This window comes from Lepidochelys kempii, chromosome 16 (genome assembly GCF_965140265.1).
Source record: "Lepidochelys kempii isolate rLepKem1 chromosome 16, rLepKem1.hap2, whole genome shotgun sequence".
Taxonomy (NCBI): Eukaryota; Metazoa; Chordata; order Testudines; family Cheloniidae; genus Lepidochelys; species Lepidochelys kempii.
This window is the reverse complement of record NC_133271.1, coordinates 23,321,293-23,346,021: the sequence shown is the minus strand read 5'-3', so window position 1 is coordinate 23,346,021 and position 24,729 is coordinate 23,321,293. Positions and strand designations below refer to the sequence as shown.

Here is a 24,729-nt window from a genome sequence, read left to right as displayed (position 1 = left end):
GATTGTATATCTAATGCAACAAAATGAGATTGTTTCAAGAGTGGAGTCTAAATTAATCAAAATCTCATAGTTACTGCTAACGAGGAATTTAAATTGGCAATGTTTAAGATATTTTAGGGTGCAATTTATTCAGAAGAAGAATTGTTAAATGTGTGTGACTGAAAGAGATGGATTACAGGAAAATTAAATGTAGGGTTTAACTGAGAAATAATCATTTTCTATGAAAGATAATGACTTCTTTTGAGGCTAGTATCAAGATTTATTGACCCAGGAGGTTTTAATATTGATCAAAACCAAGGCAAGCAAAATATTAGACCTTGAAATAAAGTAATCTTGATATTGAAGTCTTGCCACTGCCTAAACAGGTCAATATATCTGGGTGCCAAAGTCTAAGGCTTTGTACACATAATGGTGGAGGATATTAAACACGTCTGACATGTTCTGTGTATAAACTTTTTATTCCCATCAAGCAGCAGTTACTTTATAGCTTTGTCCTTCTTCCATATATAGTTATCCTGCAAAGGTTCAGGCGTCACTTAGGTTCCTGATTGCTGCTGTAATGGTCATCTCTCTCAAGTGTAACATACAGCCCTGCAATCTGAATACTCTAAAATAAACCAAGCCCTTGAGGCACTCATTCACATATATAAATTATACTCAAAAATACTTCTTTATTGCTAACATACATAACAGGTATCCTTGATGATGGTGGTACTAAATAATAAGAAAGTCAACTTTGAGAAAACTATGGTGCTTCAATATATAGATGTGTTACCGTACCCAACAACTTGTCTGTAAGACCAGGGCAGGAGCAAACTGTGAGTGAATAACCCATCTAGCTGACTGGGAGAGAGTGCTGAGAGATGGAGCTGAGCCAGCACTATGGTCACTATTAGTACGAATTAGGTTCCTCCAGAGAAAGCCTGGCTGGTGAGGAGTGTGCCTGATTATTAGGCTAGACTGGGGTTAGAAAGTTAAAGAGTGAATTAGCCCATTAACAGGCAAGTAGTTTTAAAAGAGCACAGGAAGGAAATGCTTGGGGGAGGAAGGGAAGCGTGTAGCCAACCAGCACTGGCTAGGGTAAAGGGAAAGCTCTTCTCTCTCAGTCAAAAGGGGATGATGATTCTATGATACTGTAAATAGAATTGCTGCATGGGGCTAGGCTGACCAGATAGCAAGTGTCAAAAATTGGGACAGGAGGTGGGGGGTAATAGGTGCCTATGTGAGAAAAAGACCCCAAAATCGGGACGGTCCCTATAAAATTGAGACATCTGGTCACCCTACATGGGGCAGTAAGGGGGGGGGAGGAGTTACTATAACACAAATAAAATACACAACAGTGGTTACAAACCAGAGGTAGGGTCTGAGCCATGTGTGAAGGAAGACAAGCGTGGAAGGCCACACCCTGTTGTACTGACAATAAGAATACCTTGTTGTTGGAACAAAGAGCTGAATTACCATGAGGATAAAAATAGGAACATTAACCTCCCCAAAAGGGCAGAGGACATGTAACACTGCACCCTGGGTGGGTCACTGGCATCAGGGAGTGAACCTGGGAAACCAAAGCATGAGCCTCTTTTACCTAAGTTAAAAGACCCTGTACTGTTAGCCAAGGCTGTAGTAGGCTCAGCAACTTCTGTACGTGGTCCAGTTGCTACTAGCTAGGGACCAGAGCATTTATTTTGGCATTAACATTCTTCCAGGCTGCCTCAGTCTGTACAAAGTGACTCAGGGACACCCTTCCCTCAACCAGATGTTCAAAATGGGATTCAAAATGTTCAGTGCACGTAGCTGCTTCTCTTCTTCCTCTGTCCCTCGTTTCTTCATGTCATTTGGAAACAGCCGAAAGGCCAGTTCTCGCTTCTCACTCCATCGGATGCTTTTGCCCTTTGATTCTGTTAGAGCCTTTACCCTCAAGGGTTTTAATTTCAATTAATTCAATAGGTATGAAGGTCAGGGGTCAGGTTACTGTGGTGAAAGGAAAGCGTAGCTGGTCCCAAAGCTTGTTTCTACAGTAGAGAATCTAAATACTGTAACTGAAGCAGTAGGATGGCACGCATGTAAACAGGAATGTGCCAGAGGCCACAACAGCCATCTTGTTTTGGTTGTAAATACTATCTTCCACTCACACATAGCGCTCTAGTAAAAAATTGCAGTGTATTTCCCTCTTGGTATCTATCCAACTGTTCCCATCAAAGCTTCCCAAAGAAGTTGCTTGTGGGAGCTTTAGCAACTGCTTCTGTGTCCAACAGAATTGGTGGGGATATGCCTGATGCCTTCTGGGATGAGGGAGGGAGGGCAGTTGGCACTGCTGGGGTTATGATGTCAGCACTTGCTGTCTATAGTAGCATTGCACTGGAGGACAGTGACATGACGGCTAGCCTTGTTTGGAGCCAGTGCAATCCGCACAGTGGGGGTGAACACCTGTGCATTGCCGACATCCGTTCTGGCTTGGGCACTTTTAACTGAGGGCTCCATTAGTGGTACATTAAAAATGAGAATTTAAACACAAGAAAGTCCAGCCAACTCCTTCCCTGGTATAATTTGACGTCTTCACTGAAGTCAGTGCAGCAATGCTGACTTACACCAGCCAAGGATCTGGCCTAGAATGTGCGTTGCTGTGGTTGTGCCTCTACTTGTACCCCAGGACACGCTAATTTCACCCAAACCGAATAATGAAATATATTTTAATATTGCAGCTGAATGTCAGAATTGCCCATTCTGTTTGCTTTACTTAGGGACTGAATCTGCAAAGACTTTCACACATGCTTAACTTTATGCAATGTGAACAGTCCCACTGAGTGCAAGAGGACTATAATGTGTAAAGTTAAGGACATGCACAAATCTTTGCCTACATCTGTAAGCTCTTTTCATGTTATGGATGTACAAATCCTAGCACAACAGGACTTTAATCTCTTATTGGTGTCGCTACGCACTATTGTCATATAAATGGGTAACTAATAAAATAATATAAACGTATTAACATATGGTATTCAATCCATTCCAGTCTGAGATGAAAACAGTTAAAAAAAAGGATTTATTCAAGTTGTTCAGAAGTCTAACAAGTCAAAATGAAAACTGCAGTATGAAGTATCTATATTTAAAAATATAAACAAAAAATACATTTGCATTACATCTTGTCCAACAATACCAAATCTTTAACATTGTGCCTTAAATATAAACAGTTATATATAATTTATATTAAATTAATTATCTTGATTCCCTGAATGAGTAGGATTTAATAAATCAACTGAACTAATGATTTAATTCCTTAGATATAAGCAGTTTCTGTATATTGGTAAATTAAATAAAACACCAATTAACAAATCATATACAAACAAATCAGACCCCCAGTCTCTATTGGCCAATGTTTGTTTAAAACAGTAACAAAGTCATTGGCCTTCTCTGAATATGAAAAAAATTCAAGGACAGGGCACGCACAGAAACCTTATCTGGATCAAGGAATGTGAAGATCCTATTTTCCTCCTCTACTTCCTCAGTTTCCCAATTTTGCCCATTAAAAGGCAAGTCGTACGTGCTCAACATACATGCTTTTTAGGGGGATTATAATAATTCAAACACACCTGTGCTAAATGCATACCAAAGACCTAATTATTTTCATAAATATATACAGCATTCATTAAACTGGGCTGCTGATAGGAAACATCCCATTTAAAGTGCATCACAGTGTACATAAAATTGGTATGTGTCTTATTTACATCAGCGCACAGACTCTAAAACAGAAATACCTACTTGGTCATTTGCCTACCCCAGCCAGTGCAGGATCATTCTGTACAGTATGTTCTTGCTCCAGTCTAATTTTTCTTTCTCCAATTTAATCTGAAATATCTCAAGAAACTGAGGGGTTTAGCACAACCAGCAGAGGGGACAGCATGGTTCTAAGGCTCATGAGCAGTAGGGCCGAGATATTAGTGCAGAGAGCAGGCATCATGGTCTCAAATGTGAACAAAATCCATTCCACCTGCATAAATCCTGAGAAATTCGGGAGAGCCTGGAGGGGGTTAGGGAGATCAAATCCACTCCCACAATCCAGGGTCAAAGTGAAGAGCTGCTGGTGAGCCCCTCTGTAGCTGCTGCTACTGCAACTCCAGCCTGTAGGCTGCCACAGCGGCCACAGCCTCTCCAGAAGTGTGTAGGGGGTCACAGGATCTGCCTAACCATAGATGTGGTGGCCCCTCCTTTGGGCTGACCCCTTCTTGGCTTTTTGGAGCAGCATATGTGGGGCTGCCATGAAGACATTATCTATAGTGCATAAGGGGTGTGTGATATTTTTTCATCCCTATAAGTCAATTGTTTACACCCTTTTCACTGTGAATATGAACATATAACTTAGCCAGGAGATGCTGGTATTGGACGCAAAGTTCAGAATGAAAATTCTTAAGCATATGCTTATGGAACCACTGCCTTGAAACTCACAGAGCTTAAAACCTCCACCACTATGGGCTCTAAGAAAAACATCTAATCAGAAGTTCTTTTGAGAGAGATCTTTTTAAGAACTCCTATTGTATCAACGACCAAGCTGTCAAAAATGTCTTCAGTTACTCTCATCTTCACAGCTAATTCATCCTCAGCATAGTCAGTCCACTGAGATTCTTCTTTGTGGAGCTCCTGAATCTAAAAATATAGCATAGACATAAAGGTTGACATCTAGAAAAAGGACTTGATCTTGAAAGATGCTGAGCAGTTGGTCTGCTATTCAGAAAAGCAACTTCGCACATGTTACCTTAAGCACATGAGTAGTTCCTTTGAAGTCTATTGGAGAAGTCACACATTTAAATGCCTGTTTAAAGTCTTTGCTGGCCCAAGACCAGGGTGCTCAGCACCTTGCAGGATTGAGCCCAATGAGCAGACTTAATTCTGCATTCAAACAGAAAGCTAAATAAAATGAACTAATTCAAGGCCAAAACTTAGGAGTTTTTGAGTAACTGCAATTCCCATTGAAAGCAACCACTAGAACATGCAATCAAATCCATCACCTGAGCCTTAATACTTTGACAATGCTGGATTATTATTGTAAATATAAAGACAGGAGAGTCATAACATTCAGTATGCTATTTTAAGTAAATGTAGCTCTGTCAGTAAGGAGTGTAGATTTAATATATATAAAATATAAAACGTCTCCATTAGGCTTACCAGAATAAGGTCCACTCGGTCCCTCTTACAATTTCCATACTTGGTCATACTAAGGAGTTTCCTCTTCATCTCCAAGCTGTTCTTTTCCAAGTTCATTATCTTAATAATTTCTTTCTGAATAAATGACTTTGAAATACAAAAATAAAAGGCTGAACTGTAATGCTGTGCATATAGGATTTGTCACTGATGTGGAAGTGGCAAATGAGAGATGTTAATTTGATCTGTGAAATTCAAATTCAAAATCTGGAACTGTCCCTAAGTTTGTGGGTTTGGTGTGGGGTGTGCTGAATTCTGGGTTTGGGCTCAAGGTCATCATTACTGAAAAACACATTTTTAAAGTGAGAATACTTTAAAGGCTATACCTCTGATTAAAGCTGACTAAGATTTAGAGGCCCAATTCCCATTTATTTTAATGTAAAAACATCTCCAGGCTGTAGAGTATGTGCCCGCCACTTAATTATTCATAATTAAATGGCTTTAGAAGTCTATGTGCTATGGGGATTTTGGGATTAGCTGCCCACCTCACTCTATTGTTATGCATGCATTCAGATCAACCCTCTGTATCACCACCTGTGTTACGCTCTTATCACCCTCTTTGCCCAAGTGTTGTACGTTTCCTTACCATTTTACTCATCACACACTTAGAACTCTACACTTTCAGAATTGTGCCCTTTAAATCACCATGATGTACCTTGACCTCACTGATATCTGTTTCTCTGCGAATATGTCTGTAATAGCGAGAATCCAAATTTTGTTTGAGCCACGGAAGAGGATTTGGATTTGCCATCACCTGATATTCTGCATGCAGCAGCTCATGAGTTAAATCGAATATAACCTGGAACAAAGAGGAAACAGAATAGCAAAATCAATTGAATCTGCCACTGCTATTTTTTCAAAAGTTAATTTAAGGCTGGTGAAAGGGGCCAGACTGACAGCCCTGGAGTCTCCAGACTCAGTGCGAGGTTCCCACACACAATTATATTGCTGACATCTCTAAAGCGGGTATGATTATGCCACCCGCTAGTGGCCAGAATCAAAAGAACATATGAACCCTAATACTAGTCGCTATCAGCGCAGCACTATCCGAGCACCTACTGTGCAAGTATGAATGGTTTAGGCACTGCTGCTATTTTACATGTAATAGTGAACAGGGGGGACTGAAAATCATGTTGGTTTTGTGCGTGTTCCAGTGGACGGCAACAAAATAGTTGTCTCACATCAGTGCAATCTAGATTTTATTTCACTATAGCTTAATAAAAACAATGTATTAACTCTTCATTTTTCTGTACCTGTTTTGGTCTCCCTTTGCTATAGTCAGTACAGTTCGACTGAAGGTAGGCACTCCTTAAAATGCAATTTTCATTTTTAAAAAATGGGAAAAAGCAAACCGCAGTTAATGCTTTAAAAATACCTGATTGTAAATCCTCTTGCTTTCTGCTTCCAGATCGTCATCTGAGATGTCATTACATTCAAAATTCTTTGGCACATTGATCCTCCTAGAATTTGAACAAATGTTTTGAGGAGTCCATAGTTCATCTACTGCATGTGCAGACAGTATCTTAACATGTGAACTATTATGTGGTACCACCAGAGGAACCTCCATTGTTTTCTTCCAAGGAGCTGAGTGCCAGTGATCTAATCTATGCTGAGTTTGCTTTTGAGTTTTTATCTCCTTGTTATGATGGATTGAATTGAGCTGATCAAAATCTTCAGAGCTTCCAAAAACACCCGCATCGAGGATCTTAATAAGGAACTTGAATGAAAAAAAAAAGAAAAGAAAAAAATCCATTGCATTTACATTTGTACTTTTACACAATTTTAAGAGGTATTCAGTTTGCTAATATTTAAAGAGCCATTTAAGCTTAGCAGCTAAGAGCCAGATTCCAGTATAACTGACCCCCAAGCCAATGTACATTAATGCTGCACAAAAGTTTTAACTATAACTGTCTTTTGCTCCATGCACAACCAACCACACCCACACACCTCTGCTGACAGCAGGGGTACTCTGCATGTGAGTCACTCTGCGATGGGTCAGGGTGAGCCTGGTCTATGCAAGAATCACGCTGAGCATGTCCCCTGATCCTTAATTGCCTCTGTGGAATGCCCCTCCCTGGGCAGAGCATTACCTCAAAGGTTGGAAGGGAGCCAAACTCAGGATTCCCTTGCACATTCCCAAATAGAATTGTTGTTCTCTTGACATTATATAACTTACTGATGGCAAAAAAAAGACAACTGGACAAGCACAAAGATCTGCCTGCAGATACCCACCTGCAGGATCAAGGCCTAAACAGCTATATCTAGAAGACAAAGAAACTCCTGAGTCTATACTTACTGGCAAAGTGCCTTGAGGAATTTCGGAAGATACGTGAAGCATCGTGTCTGCTTTAGCTTCTTGTTTCCTTTTAATTTTCTTATATTCTTTCACTGCATCATCTACAAATTTAGTGACAATTTTTTCTGTTACTGTTTGTGCTGTGTGAGGCCCATGAATGCTAAGTGTATCAAAGTCACATAGTAAGACACCCAAAACTTCAGCTGATCGCTCTGATAAGCTAGTGCTGTGATTGCCTTCTTTTTTGAGGCCTTTAACATGATTCCGCAGTTCTCTTTCAAAGGCACTCTTATATTTGTGTTCGGTTGTATCAGAAAATGCACTTAAAGTGTCATACAAAAGTTTTTTTGTGAGTTCGTTTGAGATATCGTCAGCCAGTTTATTTCTTTCTTGATCTTTCAACAAGCAACTAATATGTTTGCTCTTATGTATTTCTTCTGTGTTACTGTCTTTATTTCTCATTGGAAGCACATCTTCTGCAATTGTCTCTTTCTTTATCTGTGTTAGCTCTGTTGTTTCCTTCTCTGATTCTAAACATATTAAGTCAGCTTGACAAGTGAATTCATTGGACATATACTGACCATTGGTAGGAAACTGTCCTTTGAGCTCTTTTCCTGATGGCATGGACATGTGTGATCTAGACTTGTTTTCTTTCAGTGCTGAACCTCTTGCACTGTATGTGTCTTCAGGTTTCCGCTCTGTATATCCTGTTCCCTGCTCGTTATCATCAGCATGTTTGTAGTCCCCCCTCGATGATCCATCATCAGAGAATGAGTCTTCATCCCCTGAGTAATCAGAACTCTTTTCATTATCCTCCAAGAGATGTGAAATTTGATCAGGTCTGACAAAGATGCCAAAATATTTCGCGCACATGAAGTATTTCACTCCTCCATAAGTTCCATCATGATCACCTTCTGGTTTGTCAAGTGCCACACCAGCCCAATAACCTTCATCGAAAGAGGTACATCCCTTGAACATCAGTGTACCTTGCTGGATGCGCTTCACTAATACTCTGTCTCCAACTTCAAATGATAATAATGGGTCATCATTATATTCCTGAGCTTTGGACAGTGTTAAAAATGGCTTGCTTTGTTTCTTTAAATGTTCCGGCCTTTTAATGGCTTGACCTGAAGAAGTGGGACTTGACACACAGAGTGAGCCTAAAGGCTGCAATGTTGTCTCGTTTTCCGCTGTCACATGTTCTAATAAGTCCTTCTTTCCACCTGAAATAATTTCTTTACCCCAACAGCATCCAGAGAGAGTCCCATCCTGAGCTGAAAGAACATCCATTAACTCTGGAGGTGGCGGGGGCAATTCTTCAGGCATAGTGCTATCACCTAATGAGGGTAACTCATCCGTTTGTCCTGACATGTCTTCATTCAGAGAATAGTGTGAATCTCTCATCTCGGAGAATGTCATTTGTTCTGGTGGAGAAGGGAAGTCTTCTGTGCTGAAGCTAATGTCCCCACTTTTTATCCCACCTACCTCTTCTGGGGGTGTGGGAAGGTCCTCACTGCACAATGACAAATCCTTTTTATTAGATGATGGTAAATCAACACTTCCATAGGACAGCACTTCATCAACAGGAGACAGTATTTCTGACAAGGTATCTTTATCAATAGGAGGCAGAACCTCATCACTGATAAAAATCATATCATCTTCACTCTCCGAAGGGCAGCGCCTTGCTTGTGGCACCTGCTTTTTGGGGGCAATAGAACAAAGCAGCCCTATCTCAGGTTTCTTGAAGGTTTGACTTTCTCTTGCTGAGTTATTTTGATTTTGTGCAGTCTCGCTTTGAAAGATTCGTGCGTCAAATGAACTGACTTCAGCTTCTGTAGGAGCCTCTTCAGAACTTGAGGCCATTGATAAGTGTGGAGATGCAATTTCATTTGGTTTATTGGAGACGTGTTCTTCCGTTAAAAGTTCTGTGTGATTAATTTTAGCTTCTGAAGAGTCTCTGGAGGCTAGTGAAGAGTCTACAGGAAACAATGGCATCTGATCATTTGTCATGGATTCTTTAGGTGGAAGCAATACACAGTTATTGAATTGCTCAGGAACAGCATCTAGATGCTTCAGGGAACTTTTGGGTGGAAACCACTTGAACGCTACTTTACTCTGACCAACAGATAAATCATAACTTTTATCATCCTTTTCCGCTTTGCTAGTTGCAGAACACTGTTGTTCAAAGGTCTCCTCAGTACAAAAATCATCATTATACAATAAGGAGCTAGATGATGAATCTGAATCCTGCTCAGATTTTCCCTGAGAGGGGATCTTGTTTATACTGCAGTTTTCTGAGCAAGGCAGTAGAGCTGAAGCTTCCAAGTACGGCTTGCTCCTTCCATTAGCAGTGTTATCAAACTGAAAGGAAAATGGTTCTTCTCTCCCTGAGGTACTTAGCGTTGGCTTTTCGCTGTTTGAGGAAGTGACAGAATGTGATTTATAAGCACACTCATATTCTGAAACATCTCCAAGACGTTTTTCAGAGCCATGAAAGAGCGATGAGGCCTCACGATTGCAATCATCGTGGGGCACTTGTTCATCACATATATCACGGGCTAATAATTCATTTCCGTCACTTACTGCTACCTGTGCCTTTGTCAAAGGGTTAGGAAACACAACAGCATCATCATCACTACCACACAGTTGTTGCTGGATGGTAAACTCCTCCGGGAGGCTAATATCTGTGTCCTCAGCTTCTAATTCAGAGTCTGAAACAAAGCTTTCTGCGACATAGATCCAAACCGCAGTCACTTTATGAAATTCAGGGAGGGAGTGGTACGAATTTACACTCTCACATCTCAGAGAAGAGTCGTGTGATTCAGTGGATGATCCTGTGGACCCTAGTCCCCCTGAACATGTTTTCAAAGCAGGCTCTTCATCAGAGGGATCACATGGATCGTTGTCCACATGCTTAATCAGTTGGTTGTCTTCAACAGGATTTTTCTCATATGGTGCAGATACTTTCGCTTCTTCTTCGTTGACTGGAACATCTGCCAAAAATCAGCGATCATGACAGTCATTTAGTTTTATTATAAATGGTTAATGTCAAGTACTTGAGCCTTCAAATCCTGCAATCCTTTACTCCTAGGGCTTTTGCTCTCTTACTTCAATCAGTCTCAATCTGGGAGAGCCTGTGGGGAGCCAGCCACAGGACTGGGGTCTAGTCTCTTTTTCTTTTCATTCTGCTGTTTGCAAGAATCTTTTAGAAATTTGCAAACAACATTTCTCACCCTCCAGGTATTTGACTTTTTTCCATCTGGCAAATACTGATTTTTTGATATAATATATATGTAGCACTTTCCTACTCAAGCTACACCTTCTACCCACAGTTATATTTTTCATTTCAAAGTCAATAAAACTAACAGTGCAGTCAAGGCAAGCACTATTTTTAATATCACATTGTGCATACATTTAAAATAGGCCAGATAACACTAAAGAGCTAAATAATGTAATGAGTGAGCAAATATAATAACCTCCAGTACGGTTACTCAGAAGGGTTTAGATCCAGCACTCTCACCACCAAAGCATAGACCTCTATCATCTGAGCTAAAGGAGTAATTCCACTACCTGGTAGCAACAGTAGGCTGTTATCTTTTATGAGGACTGGCTGCTAAAGGGGGATTTGACTCACCTGCAAGTGTTTTTGTGATGTACCCCTAACTGGAGACAGAGCAATTAATTCACCTGGTTGCACCTCTTACTTCTTCTTCTTATTTATTTGTATTAAGCCCAGCTGGGGAAGGAACTGTGTGGGGATAATAAAGGGAGAAAGCCGAGGCTGCTGGAAGAGAGGGGAAGAACTCTGCAGTCCATCTCTAGCTGGTAGAGAGTGAAGGAAGGACTTAGAGAGAGGCAGATGAGCAGCAAGCTTAGGAAGGGGCTGTGGGAACGGGCCTGAAAGAAGGCCAAGGTAGGATGATCCAGGGAGACAGCAAATCTTAGCTGCTCACCACAAGGTCCCTGCCTGGACTGGAACCCAAAGGAGAGGGAGGATCTGGGGTCCCTTCCAGTCCACTGGATAAGGTGGTGTGGAAACACCCTGACACAAGGGAAGAAGGACTATGGAGTTTAGAGCTAGACCTCCAAGGAGAAAGCCCTGGGAGGCATCACTGCAAAAGAGTGGAAGGACATCCCTGCAGAGCCTGGGAAGGGGTGAAGAGCCCGCAGACGAGTGAGCCTGGGTAGCAGCAAAGACTTATGTTCATTTGAGTTTAGTTTATTGGACTCTGTGTTTACCATGGAAGGGGTTAGACTAAACATGACCTGACTGAAAGGCTGAGCTGCGAGAAGACGCTGGCCATCACAGGGTTGGAGCAACCGTTAGCAGGGAGAGCTAGAGGAGGAGAGTCTGCTACTCCCACATCCAGCCATACAGGGGTGCACCAGCCCTGAGTCAACCCTTCTACGGTGTTACACAAACACACAAACTTTATTGCCAAAAATTGTGTTTCTCACCTTGCAGTGGAAGGATTTTAGACACCTGCAGTTTTTTTACACCCATGTAAGTGATGTCCAAGTCTCGTTTGGAGTCCACATTTGTCCTGAAAATACAGTCACACGCTTGCTGGATTTAAAGTATCTTTCCAGTGAATTTAGGAAGAACTTGGCATCCATTAGCATTTAAATCCTGTATTTGGGTGATGTTAATGAATGCTGGATGTAATTTTAAATATGTCAATCATTGTCTACACACAATAAATAAATGTGCTGGTAAAGACAAAATGGTATTCCTTCTTTTTTAAACTGTGTTCTCAGACACTTATGGCCTGATTCAAAGCCTTCTGAAGTCAATGGGAGTCTTTCTACTGACTTCAGATGATTTTGGATTAGCTCTTAACAGTAATTTCTTACACATGTAAACCGGAAGTCAATGTACATTTTGCTTATGTGAAGGTTACTTCATCAGACCCATAAAACGATTCCGCATAAACAAACTGTCATTTTCAACAGGAGGAGTTAATGCCTTCAGTATCCTGACCCATTATGTTGCATCTTATATGATCTTCAGGCATGTGTATACTATAAGCATAGATTAGGGCCAAATGTTCTCTTGGCTCTATGGCTCTATGGCTCCCAACGGTTGCAATGGGATTTTCATACTGGCCTCCAAGTGCAGGACTTGCCCCTTATATCTAAGTCTGTTTAACCTGGAAGAATAATACCTCCTTGTTGCTCAGCTGTGATTTCATATCATATTGCAATCCATTGCTTTGCATTTACTGTGATTCGACTGCTCTGGAAATCAATGCACAGCCTGAGAAGTCACTCAGTGAATGAGGGGTCTCCATTGGAGCTAAGCAATAGATGGCTCCACCCCCAGACCACAGAATGGCAGTGGAGCTATTCTGTGCTTTTCCCTCTGTGGGCATGGGGGGAAGGCTAGTGGATCCCTGCAGAGCTCCATGGCACACAAGGTGAGCAGACCCTTGAGCAGGGTCCCCATATCCTACTTCCCCCTTTCTGCAGTAGAACCAACAACTTGCATTGGGTCAGGGCTCCCTGAAACCTCCGAAGTTGGGGCAGGCTTTGATCCTCTGTGAGTGAAACAGAATATGGGACAGAAGTCCATGCTCTCAGGGGTTAATGTACCTCTGCTCCTCTGACCGCCTTCCTTTTCCTGTCTGTGATTCCACTGCTGAGGTTCCATCTGAAATCAGCCCTGACCCTCTGTCACCATCATTAGCCTGCATGGACCACGGTTAAGAGACAAAGGAAGAATCAGCCCCACTGATTATGTAGGAGAAAGAGTATATAAATGGAGAGCTGTATAAGTAGGGCCCTACCCAATTCATGGTCATGAAAAACGTGTCCCGCACCGTGAAATCTGATCTCCCCCGGGAAATCGGGCTAGTGTAGGAGCTGGGCAGCCGGAAAGGGACAACTACTGGCCGGGAGCCCAGCTCCAAAGGCAGCGCTGCCAGTAGCAGCAGCGCAGAAGTGAGGGTGGCGTGATGCGGTGTTGCCACCCCTACTTCCGCACGGCTGCTGGCGGGGTGCTGCCTTCGGAGCTCCGTGCCCGGCCTGCAGCTGTCCAGCTCTGAAGGCGACAGCACAGAAGTAAGGGTGGTAATACCATGACCCTCCCCCATACAGTAGGCTTGCGGCCCCCCTCCCCACGACCCTGTTTGGGGTTGGGACCCCCACGGTTACAGTACCATGAAATGTCAGATTTAAATACCTGAAACTGTGAAATTTATGATTTTTTGAATCCTATGACTGTGACATTAACCCAAATGGACCATGAATGTGGTAGGGCCCGACGTATAAGAGTTGTACGGCCACAGTAAGCCAACCTATCAGATTTAAGGGTCATACGTTAACATATCGCAACAAAGTGACGGCACAAAGAGTTAGCTTTTATGTCACCAGCTTGAGTTCATGCTGTCACGCCGGCTGATTTTGAGTGTTTATTTGGTTGCCTGTTTATCTGGGAAAAAGCCAGTTTTAAAACATAAATAGCAGCCCTGCTACGTACCTTGTATGGACAGCAGGAGCCTTCATCTTCTCCTGCAGTCTCTTGGCCTCCTGCTTGCACCCTGTGCACCTTTGCCATTGTCAGTGTATCCCTCTCTAATTCCTCCGCCGAGGAGGAGGCAGCACAACCTGCAATACACCGATTATTGGGACACAGAAGGAAGAATTTACGGCCCTACGCTCTGTGTCAGCAGCACCAGGCTAGCTCTGACCATGAGAATGTAAAGTGGTGCTAGATGTTTCGTATGGCTCTTTTGACCCTTGTACGCAAGGATATTTTACTCCCCCAAGAGCTGTGCTAGCCAAACTGTGTCTTCTACCACTGTTATACATAAAGCTACTAGTCCCCTCTGTCTCTCTGTAGATGGGCTTATGTAAAGCACCGATCACTGCAGTATCTAGCAGATATGTAGGTAATATCTCTGGCATGTTTTTATAAAAAAATGGTCTAGTCTAACATGATTCTCGGACAAAAACTACCCCTGTTCACACTGGGAAGCACAACCATGCCAGCACTAATGAAACACATTTGTACTATGTATAGTTTGCTTCTGAAAGCACTACATCAATGTTTGGGCAAGATTGATAAATATATTCTGAGTGGTGATGTTTGAAGAGTGCTAGGTATTTCCCATGGAAACACTGGAAAGAAACAACAAAATATCCATTCCAGTCACAGTTTTCCATGGAAATTTTCAGTTTTTCAAGGAAAAAAATAAAACCATTTTGTTTTTTCTCCTCCTTTTTTTCCATTTCTGGAAGGAATAAAAGAGAGAAATTATTTGGGCATGAGAAAAGATCTAGAAAACAGGATGTTAAACTTAGAAGTGAAGGATAAGAGAAGGGTTGAAAGACCCAGACGAGATGGATGGATATTATCCAGAAGGATGTGATTAGCTGCAGAGTTTCCAATGAATGGCATCAGGAGAGACTGAAATGGAGAAAATGGACTAAAAGACACAACCCCATATAGATGGGACTAAACCTAGAAGAAGAAGGTAAGAGAATGGAGTGAAAGGGGAGAAAAAATGAGAACCAAAACATTCTGTATTTTTCAAAATTGGCAAAACCATTTAATCGAAAAACTATTTTTTTCTTGAAAAAAGTGTAACAAAAATGTTTTGATCAGCTCTAATTCCAAGTCTGAGAAAGCCTCAGTAATCTTCCACCGTCAGCACAGAAGGAGCCAGCTCGGTAGCACTAGCAGAAGCAAAATACCTGTCCTGTGCACAAGTGTTAACAGTTAGCCAATGGCAAACCTAGGTAATGAAATAGAGCTGAGCCTCTGGACAGGAATGCAAATGAGGACAAAACACTAAATGTGAAATCCTGGCCCCATTGAAGTCAATGGAAAAATTCCCATTGACTTCACTCACTTAAAATGTGACTACCCACATGCTCAAAGTTAGGCATGTACTTAAGTACCTTGTTGAAATGAAGCTTCTACTAGGCCTATGTAATCTGGATTGTTGTTATAAAAAATAATTACACAAATGAATTGAGCATTCCTCATCATGGGTTCTGGGTGAATTTGATGCAATTAAGAGACTCTATGAGTAAAAATGATACAAATGAGAACTGATGTGACCATAAATATACATATTTATAATACGGAGACTCTGCATACACAGAACTATATAAATGATATAACTGTCTCATATATAAAAAGCCAGTTTTATTTGTTGTAAGTTGAACTGGGAGCAAGAAATATGAACTGAAGATAAAACCTGGAAACAAAAATAACTCCAGTATGTCCTGTCAAAGTCTATCTTCAGCTGATCTATGTTCTTTTAAGATGCAGACCTTTAAATTATTTTGAAAATACCTCAAAATAAAGTAAATTGTTAATGACACAATCCAAATAAGTTATGATTTTGTTCTGAGAAAGCAGTATAATCATCTCTCATAATAACCCTTAGACAGATCTCCAACATCTTGCCTGAAAGTGATTTATACATTCGGTACAGTGAGCAAGACACTTTGGTAATAAATTAGAAGACTGTCTCTCTTTCTGTCTATATTAAAGTTTGATTGAAGCTCCCGAAACAGATTGGACATAATAGCATTAAATATGATTTACCAGTTCCTTGAAGAGTATTTTCTATTTGAGCAAGGCATAAGCTACATCAAGTGGAAAGTATCCCCAAACCTTTCATTGTAAACTCACTGTCATGGGAATTAATATCCTCATTGTCTTTAGGGGCTAGTGCTCGGTTTGAAACAAACTTCTTTTCCTTATGATCGGAATCCTAGAATGTAAATGTTCAAAGGTCAGAGTTAGTATCGTAAAAGGGGAGAGAGAGAGGCCAGGTCTACACCACAGACCTATATCGGTATAACTATACCCCTGAGTGATGTAGCTACACTGACCTAATCACCCATGTAGACAGCACCATATCAACAGAAGAGCTTCTCCCGCCGACCTAGGTACTGCCTCTCGCGGAGGTGGATTAACTGTGCCAATAGGAGAAGCGTCTTCACTATAGCACTTCACTATAGTGACACAGCTGTACATGAAGACAAGCCCAGACTCTCTGCAGTTGGGAGATTTGGCACAAAGCCAGTTAAGCTATGTCTACGTTGCAAAGAAAAACCCGCAGCGCCAAGTCTCAGAGCCTGGATCAACTGACATGGGCTGTGATGCTATAATTAGCAGTGCAGACATTCCCGCTCACGCTGGAGCCCAGACTCAGAGACCTTCCCCCCTTGCCTGGTTTCACAGCCCCAGCTCCAGCCTACATGAGAACAGCTACGCTGCTGGTTTTAATCTCCCTGCCTGAGCCCCACCAGCCCGAGTCCATTGACTCAGGCTCTTAGACTGGGCACCGCACGTTCTTCTTTGCAGCGTAGACGTACCTCAGAGTACGTCTACACAGCAGCTTGGAGCATGCCTCCTGATCCGGATAGGCAGATTCACGCTAGCGCCGCTCAAGCTGGCATGCTAAAAATAGCAGTATAGAGGTTGCTGCAAGGGTGGCAACCTAGGCTAACCACTTGAGCTGGTTCCCACAGGGCTGGGCGGGCTTGGACTCGGGCGGCTAGCCAGAGCCATTGTCCGGGCAGCAATGTCCACACTTCTATTCTTAGCATGCCAGCTCAAACAGTCGGTGTGAGTCTGTCTACCCAGACAGGGAAGCTTGCTCCCAGCTGCTGTGCATACATACCTTTAAGGGCCAGACAGTGGCCAGGCCTACAGAGAGACATAAGGAGGCATAAGACACCCCCCCCCCTTTCCCCCCCCCCCACACACTCACCCTATGCAACCACCCTGCATTTCTGCTGCAGGTAGGTGGTGCGGATAATGACCTGCTGGTATGAGCATGTAATAGTAATGTAATTGAGCATGTAATTACTGCCCTTGGGAGCAAGGGAGGGGAAGGTTAGATCGCTGGTTAGGCCACACAGCATTTAAGCCTCAAATAAACAACACACAGCACAAGGGAGCCATATTTTCAAACCAGTTACCCTTAGTAAATTTAACCTAGCAAGTGATAAGAGCTCCTGCTTATAAAGCTATTCAAGATCTTAAATGGTGGAATTCACCCTTGTGCAGAGGAGCCAGTATGAAGCCAGTGCACTACTTCATCCCTGTTTGGACTGGCACATAGGTCTTGGGGTAAAATTATTGCAGTGGCCATGTGGTCATAAGTGGTCACAGGATCTCAAAGAAGGATGTGCTTACAAGAAATTCATGGGGGTTGTCTTCTATCAGAACAGGGGTGAGTGTAGCTTCATCCGTTTCGGCTGAATATGTGTGTTCCGAATGTAAGAGAGCATGACGCCTATCATTAATCTCTGAAAGACATGAAGTTCTTAAAGTTAAAATGGTGTATTTTTATGCATGGATAAGTTAACTTATACTTTCTTTTTTTGTTAAATTCAACACAAATTTTTCATGGTTTACAAAAAGTGTATTTAAGTAAACTTTCTAAAAAAGATTTTGCCCCAAATATTCCTTGTCTGAATAAAAATCACCCCAACAGAAGTAGCAGCAACTAACAACAATACTTAATACCATTCAAACATTTACTGTCTAATCACACAGCTATTTGTACACCCACCCTATCCATTTCATTAATTGACTAGCGCACCAGTCTCCAGCTATACAAAGCTATCCTTCCTTTTCGGGGTTCAACAAAAGGTTCTGTTTTTGTTAGCCAGGAAGTGATACTCAAGGATGGGTTGTTTATAGTGCAAGCTGGTTTTTAGCTAGTATTTGTTCTATTAAGAAAAGGACCCATGGATATTGTCAACCCTCATAAGAGTTCATCTTGCACAGTGAGTGTTTGTGTGTAAGAAAATAGTGATCACATTTTCCCGTGGGAGATACCATGAGATTTCCAGCCTGGAGAAAAAAACAATGATTTACAGCAACACTTAGATGCAGCTTTGCCAACATCTTAGAGTCTCTATTATTTTTTTACTGTTAAAAAGAGACAACCCGTGCCTGCCAATAGTGAGGGTGCAGAGTGAGGGCAGCTGGCTTCAGCAGTGTTACTGAGCACGCTCAGTCTATGTGAGCATGCTCAGTACAAGCTAAGCAGCAAATCTGGGGGCGGAACATGTCCCCCCTCCACACGTCGCCTCTGCTGTCAAAGGGTGAAACACCTCTGTGCAGGGGCTTGGGGTCCAAAGTGAAATACTCTTTCAAAGTACAAATCTTCATCTTGGGTGAAAATTTTACCCCCGTGCAGAGAGCTAGCACAAGACTTTTGTATCACTTAAGGCCAGCTTAAGCCCCATAGCTTTACACTTTTTGGGTGCAATCATGGCCTTACTGAAGTCAATGAAAGTTTTGCCATTGACTTCAATAGGGCCAGGAGTTCACTCTCTGAATGCAATGCAGATGACACAAAATATATGGGGTGCATTATGAAACATCATAAACCTGGAACATAACCTCTGGACATGCGTATCAACTGTCTGCCAGCCCAACATTATCAAGCTGCATTCTGTATACTGCAACCAACTGTGCGGCACATAAAATGTACTGCCTGTCTGCAAAAGACCCATTTGTATTTATACTATCTTCTGGTTCCAGCATTCTTTAGCTTCTTATGTTGTGATTTCATGGCCCTAAAGAAACCAGTTTGACATCTATTTAATTCCCCTAGAACTAGTGTTTAAATCTATCCTCTTAACCAAGTTACACTGTGTTATAAGAGTGAAACCATTCTGCAGTGGTTGACGCTCCCCAGTAACTCTTGAGTAGACCATAATCCAGAAATCCAATCTGGCGATGACAAAAACATGGATAATTGTGGCAAGGTCTACTTAGGACACCAAAATGTAGCAAACCTAGTCCAACAGAAATACTTTACATTGGTTCAAATGAGGGTTGAGACTTACACTCATAGACTTTATGGCCAGAAGGGTCCATCACGATCGTCTAGTCTGAGCTCCTGCACATTGCAGGCCACAGAACCTCACTCACCCACTCTTGTAACAGACCCATAATCTCTGGCTGAGTTACTGAAATCCTCAGATCATGGTTTAAAGACTTCAAGTTACAGAGAATCCACCATTTACTCTCATGTAAACCTGCAAATGACCTGTACCCCATGCTGCAGAGGAAGGCAAAAAAAACCCCAGGGTCTCTGCTAATCTGACCTCGGGGGAAATTTCTTCCCGACTCCAAATGTGACTATCAGTTAGACCCTGAGCATTTCAGCAAGACACACCACCAGCCAAACACCTGGGAAAGAATTCTCTGTAGTAACTCAGAGCCCTCCCCAACTAGTGTCCCATCACAGGCCGTTGGGGATATTTGCTACCAATAGTCGCAGATTGCCTGTAATGCCATTGTAGACAGTCTCATCATACCATCCCCTCCATAAACTTATCAAGCTCAGGCTTGAAGCCAGTCTTGTGGCCTTGAATTAACTGTCCCCTTTTAACAGATCATTTAAAGTGCTACATGGAGGGTTTCAGCTTTCAACTTCTACCACGTTTGCTTGTTTTGACTGAGTGGTCATGCCACTCAATTGGGATGGTTCTGGCATGGAAGCTTTTGTATTGCATACCTGTGTTTTCAGAGTCTTTATCCATCACGAGTGGGCCTGTGCTTTGATCACTGGAATCACATGGTTCCTTGTCCATTGTTTCAAACACCGCAGGGTCTTGTGCTCCTGACCATTGCTTCCACTTCTGAGGCACCTCTGCCTGTTGCCTGCATTGCAGCGATGTTTTCTCTTTCTCAGTGGGAAATCTGTACACAATTAGACAAGCAATTAATGATTTCAGGTTGGATTCATGGTTGCCAATTAATCATGACAAACCCAGGGGAAGTCAATAAAGGTACGTATCAAAGGCTACTGCAAGTCCTTCTTAGAGGCTGGAGAATGCTTATGTGGGTATAGTTGTAGAAAGAGCAGCAGAATATTGAAGTCAGTAATACTCCCTGCATGGAGCATTTGCTTTTCCATTCCAAATACAGTTAGCAAAAAAATGGCATTTTGCCGTCATCTCATCTATTGCTGGGTTTTGCATAGCTGAAATTCCCACCCTCTCACCCATACACAGTGGAAGACTAAAAAATAAATAAATCAGCAGCATCAAGGAAAGCAAAGTATAGGACCAAATTCTAGCCCTTGATGCCCACATGCTGCTCCCACTCAAGTCAGCAATGATTTGCTAGATTTCAACAGTTATTTTATATGAAAAAATCTAACATAACAAATCTGTGGCTATTTGAACTTCACATGTTGGTCACTGAAATGGCTTTGAACTTAAAAGGGACTAGGAAATAGAACTCATATCCACCTACTCCAAAGGCATAGAGCTCTACCATTTGAATTAAAGGAGATTCTCCATTAACTGTTAGCGGTACAGGCTCCATGACACATAGTTGAGCAATTTGATTCCACCCAGCAGAGGGCAGTGGTGCATACTAGCCATTTACTATAAAAACACTGAAACATTTTTCATATGTTATCCATTGGGCTAAAACTAACTATCTTCGCTTCTAGGAATTAATCAGCTATTGGATAGCCGTGAAATATATATTTTTTATTTTCTCTTTTTTAATTTGGACAAAATGGTTTTAGGTGGTCATATAAACCATCTAATATCACCAATCCTTAAAATTACAATTGGAAATACATTTCAGAAGATGTATTTGACTCCTTAGCTGAAAACTGTTATTTGACAATATAACATGATTACATAATTGTTTTTATTATTTTTGTTTCCTTTTATAATTATTATAAACAGTGTAAAACATTCAGATTAAAGCCACTATACAGAATAAAACTTAATAAGTATAATTCTTTAGGATGAAAAATGGAGAAAAAGCAATAATCATGAGGAAGTGGTATAGATTTGCTTAAATTTACAGCAATATCTAGTCCTGCTCTGCATAAAAATACATATAGTATCTGTTCCAAACCCCGCTTAAGGCAACAGGAAATTTTCCATTGACCTCAATGAGCTATGGATCAGGCCCCAAGTCCTGTAGGAGAATGCTGAAAAAACAATATAGGATTTCCTCTGCTGTTAACGTTTTCCTATTAAACTGGGGCACCACTGTTGCAACATTTCCTGTTTGGGTGAGGCTCGAGAGATGGTTTTAGCCTCTTTCCAAATGAGCCAACGTTGCAAGGAGTTTTGAAGCAGCCTGGAAGCAGAAAGTTATGCAGTCAGATATCACAGGCGGCTCTTTACAGGCTCTGGAATGCAGCACCTGGATACCAGCCTGATCCACTCACACAACCGAACAGCAGCACTGCTGTCGGAATATCAGCGTTTACTTGTTACGTCTGGGCAGTTTGAAACATTATTTCAATTTTGCCTTAATTTTGTAAGTGTTGCTCTACTGCCTACCCCCACAACAGCTCTAAGACAGTAACAGAGAATGCCAATTGCTTTTAATTATTATCCTGATCGGTATAAAATATTAATGCACCTGCACTGGTGAACAGATAGCATGCTGACCGTTCTGTATTCTTACACATGAACCAGATCAGTATACAACAACGCAGCCACAGTTTGGGTACATCTGGGTACAGGCTGGGTACGCAGCCACAGTTTGGGTACTGGGCCCTGTCTGCTATGGACTTGGGCTAATATTTACTTTTCCACTATGAGCAAACTTGTCAGTAATAAGAAGTGAAAGTCCAGCCAAGAAACCTTCCTAACGATTCCTGTGACTTGTAATCAATAACAACATGAATTATAGATCACTTTCATGCAGAGATTTATTTGAAAGCCTTTCCCTCTGGGAAGCTAAGTAAATGCCCAGTGCTAACTCACCAGCCTGCTAGACTGGCTCTTAGTTATAATGAGTGAGTCTCCTTTATATAGAGAGAGGTGTAATTTATATTTCCCTATATTACACATATAAGATATATATATATCAGCCTGCTTTGGAAGGCTGCTGTTCAGTGGGTATGTATGAAATCCCAGGAGTGTTTTTTAGATCTTATTTTCAGAAGTGCTGAGCACCCACTACTCCATTTGGAGTCAATGGGAGTGGCAGGTACTTAGATGGGAGACCATGAAGACAGTTCAGACACCTGCCTGTTGGACCCACGTGCCAGCAAAGGAGCGTGCACCACTGTTTCTGGAGGGGATATCTTTCAGATGAGTTACAGTAGCGTGGTTCCACTATAGCTCGTCATTAGAGATCATATAGCCCTTTCTTCATCTCCAAATTCCAACTCACATAACTGCATTCTGCCTACAGAAACTCCCACTGCTGTATCAACTGGGCACAGGCTCCCTTTCTGTCCTAACCTATTGTGTGTTATTGCTGTACGCTGCTCAGCAGCTGTAGCAGTGTGTCCCACATGTTCTGTGTAACCATGACAAGTCCCTTATATATCTCTCAGGAGTGCTGGACGCTTAATTAGCTATGTTAGTGAGTCTCAATGCCTGGCTTTAATGAGTGGTCAGTTAGCTGGGGTATAGCAACACATCCTTTCCCCAGCTGGTTTTATCAGTAACCATAACTGTAAAAAAGAATTTAAAAGCTATTACCGACCTCTGATATTTCCTGCTTTGTGTATTATTTAACTGGGCACACCAGTTTCCATTCCTTGACAGAACAGGCCTTTGTGAGTATGCTGTAGCTTCGGCTGGCACGGACGATATTGCTGGCCTGGAAATTGTCCCAGTCTTCTTCTGGTTTATTGCTTCTTCAAGGTCTGCTGAGCTGTTTGTAAACTAAAAGGAACAGGGCAATGCATAAGAGTTTACCTGGGTTTCTTCAATGAGTGTCGGTTCTGATTTCAGTCATTTTCCATTCCAAGGGACTACTGCAACCTCTAGTCCCTGCCTCTTAACAGGCTGAAAGAATAACCAGTAAACTCCCATTGACTTTAATGGGAGCAAGGTTCGGCCAAAGCCCTCACTGAATGCTTTTGAAAATGCTACCCTTAAAATATATGTAATGGGCTATACTGATACACCAGTATAAATCTGCATTGGCTGAAGATAGTGGTGTTACACTAGATTGGTTCTGATGCAAGGAAATCCTGAATCCTGAGCCCTTTTCTGCAGGTGTGGAGGGCCCTTTTTACTGTGGAACCCCTGCAGTCCTGCTGTATAGAGGAGGAAAGATTTCAGGAGCCCACTGAAAGGGGTGTGCATCCTCTGTAGTGTGGCTCTTTGGGAGTGGAGTGTGGGCAACAGATCTGCTGTCTTGGACATGTACCTCTTTTGAGCAAAGCTGGTATTACCAATGCCAGATTCTGCCAGATTGACTGGCAGTGTAGAATCAATATAAAGACCCCCCGCCCAGATTATGGTGAGGCGTCACATTCATTTGCACTGATATTTTTGAAGCGAAGGGCTAGAACATTAATCCCATGTGCCTTTCCTCTCTCAATTCTGTCACATCATATGTGCATCCCTTTTCTGTGGGGCAGAGCATTTATATGCTGATGCTCAAAGGCCGCTAGGGTGGAGTGAAATTTACCCATGCCAGGCCTCCAGCGCAGCTGATACCAACTCTGCAAAACTGTATTCACCAGCTTGTTGAGGCAAGTAATTTTTTTAATGGGCAAGTAAAATATCATTCCTCTTTTCCTATAGGAGTCAATACCATAGCAACATTTATCGTTGCTTTAGCTTCATTACTGCAGTTAATAAGATACCAAACCCATGACTTTCCTCTACTTGTAACGCCCCCAAATCTGCCGTGCCAAATGTTACTGTAGCCTTTTAAGGGTTCTATTAACCTGTGGCCCTTGTGCCAACCCATGCAGCTCCCGCTGGAGTTGTGCTGTTGACTCCTGCATCAGTAAGATTTCTCTCTGCTGTTTTAATAGCAGCTTTCTCTCCTGGTGAGCTGCCCTGTAGATATTTCGCAGGTGCTGGATTTCCGCCTGCACAGAACAGACAGCGAAGAGGGGGGAGTGTAAATTACAGTTAAAATACAAATACACATGAAAATGGCCTACAGGTCAGTTTATTATTATTAGTAACAGGTGGAAATATTGCAATTAAAGTGTATTTTGGATATTCAATATGCATAGCTATTTTTATGTGCATTTTGGTGTACAATTTTTTCAGTCTTTGCTTTGAGCAGTGCTTGCTGACTTGTGCCCAGATACGGGAGATTACTGGCAAACAGGTAAAGGAAATGTTTCACAGAGTTATCAGAAAGTGGCAAACTGTCCTGAATGTTGATGAAAGCATGCACAGAGAAAACTGGGGGGCTGGGAGAGGTGAGAGTGAGGCATGGTCTAGTAGCACATGGGAGCCAGAAACTCCACACTTCAATCTCAAGCTTTGACGCTGGCTCCCACTGCCCACTTGGGCCTGAT

The 24,729-nt window shown here is 42.1% G+C and overlaps 1 protein-coding gene across 1 annotated transcript in view; it reads right to left on the bottom strand.

The window, feature by feature from the left end:
• Positions 1 to 3,171: 3,171 nt before the first annotated feature.
• Positions 3,172 to 24,729, bottom strand: part of CCDC187 (coiled-coil domain containing 187) — a 71,515-nt gene continuing 49,957 nt past the window's right edge. Inside the window, exons 22-34 of the mRNA XM_073314475.1 lie at positions 24,142 to 24,288; positions 22,944 to 23,125; positions 19,987 to 20,171; positions 17,646 to 17,758; positions 16,131 to 16,212; positions 13,965 to 14,092; positions 13,079 to 13,173; positions 11,945 to 12,030; positions 7,487 to 10,479; positions 6,566 to 6,907; positions 5,846 to 5,989; positions 5,155 to 5,280; positions 3,172 to 4,635 (exon numbers count right to left, since the gene is read on the bottom strand). Coding sequence (XP_073170576.1) covers positions 4,480 to 4,635; positions 5,155 to 5,280; positions 5,846 to 5,989; positions 6,566 to 6,907; positions 7,487 to 10,479; positions 11,945 to 12,030; positions 13,079 to 13,173; positions 13,965 to 14,092; positions 16,131 to 16,212; positions 17,646 to 17,758; positions 19,987 to 20,171; positions 22,944 to 23,125; positions 24,142 to 24,288 — 4,779 coding nt within the window. The 3' untranslated portion in view covers positions 3,172 to 4,479. The remainder of the gene's footprint in view (positions 4,636 to 5,154; positions 5,281 to 5,845; positions 5,990 to 6,565; positions 6,908 to 7,486; positions 10,480 to 11,944; positions 12,031 to 13,078; positions 13,174 to 13,964; positions 14,093 to 16,130; positions 16,213 to 17,645; positions 17,759 to 19,986; positions 20,172 to 22,943; positions 23,126 to 24,141; positions 24,289 to 24,729) is intronic.